Source organism: Callorhinus ursinus, unplaced genomic scaffold, assembly GCF_003265705.2.
Source record: "Callorhinus ursinus isolate GAN/ISIS: 27379988/994484 unplaced genomic scaffold, GSC_fseal_2.0 scaffold185, whole genome shotgun sequence".
Taxonomy (NCBI): domain Eukaryota; kingdom Metazoa; phylum Chordata; class Mammalia; order Carnivora; family Otariidae; genus Callorhinus; species Callorhinus ursinus.
Window position 1 is genome coordinate 1 of NW_027397247.1, and position 5,661 is coordinate 5,661.

At 60.2% G+C, this 5,661-nt stretch overlaps 1 protein-coding gene across 1 annotated transcript; it reads left to right on the forward strand.

Annotated features, from left to right (window-relative positions):
• Window positions 1-108: 108 nt before the first annotated feature.
• On the forward strand, window positions 109-5,068 carry LOC141371986 (voltage-dependent N-type calcium channel subunit alpha-1B-like; the record flags this gene model as incomplete). The annotated part of the gene is made up of 7 exons (XM_073890451.1): window positions 109-266; window positions 1,623-1,683; window positions 1,928-2,044; window positions 3,453-3,660; window positions 3,894-4,138; window positions 4,541-4,696; window positions 4,958-5,068. Coding segments are annotated over 7 exons (1,056 nt in total), but the record flags the coding sequence as incomplete, so codon positions are not given.
• Window positions 5,069-5,661: the final 593 nt, after the last annotated feature.

Sequence of the window (5,661 nt, forward strand, 5' to 3'; positions counted from 1 at the left end):
TAAGCCCCCACCAATCTCCTATGTAGGGCTGGGGCAGGGCAGAAGGAACACCGACCCATACTGTGGGGTCAGGCCAGCTTTCTGGCGCACCTGTGTCTGCCCTTACAGCTCTTCCTCTTCCCTACATCCCTTCTACAGATAGGCCCTTTGTCCCTGTTCCACCCTCTGAAGGACACGCTGGAGCAGACACAGCCGGCCATGCTCCGAGGAGCCCGGGTTTTTCTTTGGCAGAAGAGCTCTGCGTCCCTCAGTAACGGCGGGGCCGTGTGAGTACCTGGCCAGGGTGCGAGGTGCAAGGAGGAGACAGGACTCCTGGTTTCTCCCCCTCCCAGAGGGGCTCCCTGTAGGCTGTGCTGCAGGACATGAAGCCCTCAGGTCCCATCACCACTTTGGGAGACTGGCCTCTCTGTTCCACCCCGTGCCCACCTCCCCCCAAATGGTTCCCCGTGGATGCTGCCTGGAAGCTAGTCCAGGCAGGCTGGTGGAGCGGTCCATGGTGGACTCCAAAGCTAATTCCCGAAACGTTACACGGGTTCCTCTGATGGCACTGAGATCAGTGGATTCAGGCAGTCGGTGGTTCCCACTGTCACCTCCCATTGTGCGTGCCCATTTCCCTTTCTGGTGAGGGGCCTCTGCCTCCGCTTCCTCACTGCCCGTTGAGAAATGATTTGTTTCGACCCCATTCTGTTGACGGCCTGTGTGTGTCTAGTCTTCCTAACTCCTCTAAGACATTTTTCCTCAGATCTCCACTCCAGTAGTGATTTCTGAAGCAACTGTATTTTGTTTACAATTTGGTAACATCCTTGTTACCTAACCCCTAACTCTTGCCACAATAATTCTTGGTAATGAACCACCCAGAACCAAGTATTGCGAACTAACAGTCACCTACCTGTCTTGCACCGTGTGTCGATGAGGGGTGGTAGCAGGCAGTCTCCTCCCAGCCACCCCCCTCAGGGCCAGCAGGGTCGCAGTTCTGCTAACACCCTCTTGGCTAAAGGAAATCATTGGCTGAGCCCAAATAGGGGGGCCTGTGCTCTGCCTCATCCCGCAAGGGCTAAGGTGTGGGACCTGGTACCAGACTGGGCACAGCATGCATGTTTAGGGCTCCTGATTTCCTCCTCATCTGTACATGTTTGGACGTTCTTTTCTGCAGCCTGGTTGTGGGTCTTGGACTGTTAATCAGGTAGGTTTTACTGAGTACTACACTGCCCCTAACATAGGGGTCAGGGCTTGCTGTGCACCAGGGTAGACAGGATGTCCGCACTCTGCGTCATGCATGCTGTGCACATGTGGCATCCCACTACTCCTGGGAGACCCTGTCTAGGGCCGAGGGACCTGCTGGGTGTCCATAGACCAGGAAGCGTTGGGCCCAGACCTCCCTCAGACTCATGTCCGGGGGCCCTCTCTGCCCATCTGCTCTTAGCCCTGGCACTGGGTTCACATCCCTTGCTCTTTGGCCACTTGAGAGCCTGTACGTGAAGGGCCTCATGCATCTGGGCTGCTTCTAACCCAGAGTAGAAGGGGCCAGTATAGGTTTCTGGCAGGTTGGACCCAGGTCCTTGGTGGGCATTCCATGGCCCACAGACCTCTGAGTCAACAGCACAATCCTCTCTTCTCTACAGACAAACCCAGGAGAGTGGCATCAAGGAGTCTGTTTCCTGGTGTACTCAGAGGACCCAGGAGGTACCCTATGAGGCAAGGACACCCCTGGAGCATGGCCACTCTACAGAGAAAACAGTGGTGCAACCAGGAAAACTGGAGAGGGCTCCCAGGGCTGGGGAGTCAGGCTGGGGATGGGGGATGAGATAAGGTTTGGGGTGAGACAGGGATGATGGGAGATGACAGGAATGTGGTGGGGAGCCCAGGATGGGGGAGAAGGTGAGAGTGGGGTGGGGGCTGGTGTGACTGCGGGCTGCTATATGCCCAGGCTGTGGATGTCCAGATGCAGAGCATGGCCCTGAGAGGTCCTGATGGGGAGCCCCAACCCGGACTGGAGAGCCAGGGACGAGTGGCCTCCATGCCTCACCTGGCTGCAGAGACTCAGGTGGGTGGTCTGGGAGGGTCAGGGTCATGGGAGGGTGGGGGAGTGAGGGATGAGGAGACCTGGTTTGGGGAGGGCTTGTGTCCCGCGTGAAGGCTCCCTACCTGCACTGCACCCTGGACACTGTCAGCCCTGTTGGGAGCTCCCAGGATGATGGTCTCAAGAGGTGCAGCCAGAGTCCTCGGAGGCCTGCCAAGAATCCCCACCACCCACCTGTGCTCAGCCTCCTGCTGTGGCCCTGGGACTTCCATCTCCCAGCCCAGTGTCCCTGACCCAGACTCTCCCTCTCTCTAGGACATCCCTCTCCCACGCCAGCCTGCATTGCCCCCTCCGGCCCCCCCGCCATGCACACGGTGCCTCACAGCTTGGTCTTCCCTTTTCCCCATCGATGCTCTGGGGATGACCTGCCCTGTTCTTTTTTTTTTTTTAAAAGATTTTATTTATTTTATTTGAGAGAGAGAATGAGAGACAGAGAGCACATTAGAGGGGGGAGGATCAGAGTGAGAAGCAGACTCCCTGCTGAGCAGGGAGCCCGAAGCGGGACTCGATCCTGGAACTCCAGGGTCATGAACTGAGCCAAAGGCAATCGCTTAACCAACTGAGCCACCCAGGCACCCGACCTGCCCTGTTCTTTCTCTGGACTCTGGAGGCAGGACCACCTCCATCCCCTGCTCCTTCGGGGATGCTTTGAGTACCGAGCAGGAAGCTCCAGGGCAAGGAGGCTGTGGGCCCATTCACAAGGACTCAGAGAGGGGCCTGCAGACCTGAGGCTGTGTCAGGGGGCCCTGCTTTCACCTCCTGGGATGGTGAGGGGCTTTAGAGGGGCATGTCCTCCAGCCGGGGACCTTTAGTGTTTGTCTGGGGCTGGCCCTGTCCCTGCCTCCTTTTGTGGTTCCTGGTTCTGCACATTCCAACTGAATTCATTCTGTAACTTGTCTCTGCCTCCCATTGGTGGTGGCTCCTGCCCTCTTCCCCTTCCTGAGCCAGGCCCACTGGGCCGCCAGCTTGAGGACACCGAATGGAGGATGTGGGTCAGCTCCCCTTGGAAGGTCCCTTTCCGCAGGTCCTGATTTCAGCCCAGGGCAGGAGCCCCATGGCCCTGGCCCAGCAGAGCCATCACACGCAGCCACCCCTCAGTGTTCTCCCAGCCAGGCCCGCAGCCTCCCTCTTCCTGGCATCCTCCCTGTCCCCCAGGGACACTGAGGCCAACAGTTCTCTGGGCCCCGCTGGCAGAGACGGATAGCACCTTGTGCAGTGTGCTCTGCGAAAAAGGGTGGGCCTGGGTGGGGAAGAGCTTTCTGGGGAGAGGGAGGAGCCTGGTGGTTCCTGAACCCCAGACCTTCAGTGCCGCCCTGGAGCCTGCCCCAGGCCCCTCTCTCAGACTGTGTGCCAACCCACATCCCTCCCGCAGCCGGCCCCCAACGCCAGCCCCATGAAGTGCTCTATCTCCACACTGGCGCCCCAGCATCCCCACGTGGCTCATCTCTGCAGCACTGCCCTGGAACGTGCCCCAGCCAGCCAGGCTGCACCCCATTACCACCACCGCTGCCATCGCTGCAGGGACAGGAAGCAGAAGTCCTTGGAGAAGGGGCCTAGCCTGTCCGCAGACACAGATGGCGGTGCGTGCGGGGGTCCCTCCTATGGCCAGGGTCTGAAGCATTCCTTTCTGTGCCTGCACCATCCAAACGGCCTGAATAGGGGGCTGTGAGTCCCAGGTCTGGGGACCAGGCAGGATCACTCACGCACCTCATCTCTCCCCCTGGGCCTCCCTGCTGGCCCTGGGTCCGGATTTGGGCTGGGGGTCTGACTCCCTACCTGGCTTGCTGTGCTGACTTCCCCTCTTCCTGGCCAGCACCCAGCAGTGCTGCAGGGCCAGGCCCACCCCCGAGAGAGGGGCCCACAGCCTGCCGGACAGAGCGCAGACAGGAGCGGGGCCGGTCCCAAGAGCGGAGGCAGCCCTCTTCCTCTTTCTCGGAGAAGCAGCGTTTCTACTCCTGTGACCGCTTTGGGGGCCGGGAGCCCTCGCAGCCCAAACCCTCCCTCAGCAGCCACCCCACATCACCAACAGCTGGGCAGGAGCCAGGACCCTCGAGACCAGTAAGACAGGACCCCCCTCACTGCCCCTCCTTACGAGCCCCCCCCACCATGCTCCGAATCCTCCTTCATGTCCTGATTCCCAGGCTCGAATCTGCGCTCCCCCCCTCCTTGCTCCATTCCTCCTGCACCAGCCCGATCCTCCCCTCCCAACTGCCTTGGACTGGCCTCTGGTCTCCCTTCTCCCTGAGCTGTGCCTGTCCCTTTGTTACACACTGTTCCCCAACCACCTCCCCAGGCCTACCGGCACCAGCGACTTTCTCCCCTCCACCACACACCCTACCGGTCCCCTCCCAGGGTGCCTGCATCTCTCCATGCCTCACCCCCCACCTCCATGGTTCTCACCTGCATTGGCCTCTGGTCTGGGACTTAGTTTTTTTTTTTCTCTGTTCTACTTTCTTGTAGGGTGGTGGTTCAGTGAATGGGAGCCCCTTGTTGTCAACATCCGGTGCTAGCACCCCTGGCCGTGGTGGGCGGAGGCAGCTCCCCCCGACTTCGCTGACCCCCCGTCCCAGTGTCACCTGCAAGACGGCCAACTCTTCGCCTGTCCACTTTGCTGGGGCACAGACCAGTCTCCCCACCTTTTCCCCAGGCCAGCTTCACCATGGCCTTCCGAACACAACGCTCTGCTCCAGAGAGACCCCCTCAGCCAGCCCCTGGCTACCGGCTCTAGGTTCAGCTCTGACCCTTACTTGGGACAGCGTCTGGACTGTGAGGACACTGCCCGCACCCAGCCCGAGGACATGCTTACCTTCGAGGAGGCTGCGGTCACCAACTCAAGCCGCTCCTCCCGGACTTCCTGTGTCCTCTCTGACTTCCCAGTCGCACCACCTCTGCTGTGTGCCCAATGGCTACCACTGCACTCTGGGGCTCAGCTCCGGCGGCGAGGTTCGGCAAAGCTACCACCATCCCGACCAAGACCACTGGTGCTAGCCGAACCTCCACCACGCCTGCTCAGTGGGCGCGTTCCAGCCGATGAGTTTTATCATCCATGCTGGGGTCCCAGGGACGCGCAGAGGCACCGAGGCAGGGGTAGCAGCCCCTGGGAGGAGGGGCCCCGCCTTTGGGGCCAGCTGGGGGGAGGCCCTGCGGCTCCCCCCCACCCCCCGCCCCCACCTCCTCTTTCGTGCTGGACCAATTCCTAAAGCCCTTTCGGAGAGGACGTGGCTTTCTGTCCCCTTGTATGCTGCCTGCCTGGGTCTCGTACCACAGACCCTACACAGGAAGTTGCTGCTTGTGTTGAGTGGGACCCTGTCAGTCTGAATCCTGTGTGATGGCTCCCAGCGTCTAGGGCGTGTGCCCAGGCCACTTTTAGGAGGTCTGGATTTGGTAGAGACCATCCTTTATCCACGTGTGTGGTACGGAGCCTGGCATGTTTACACACCTGGCCAGATAAGACAGAGTTGATGGTCAACAGCAGTAGCCTCGGGAGCCCAGCCTGTGGCTCCGTGCATTCTTGCCGGCGCCCACAAACACAAACACATCCAGTGTGGCTCTTTGTACCTGAAACAGCAGGTGGACACCAG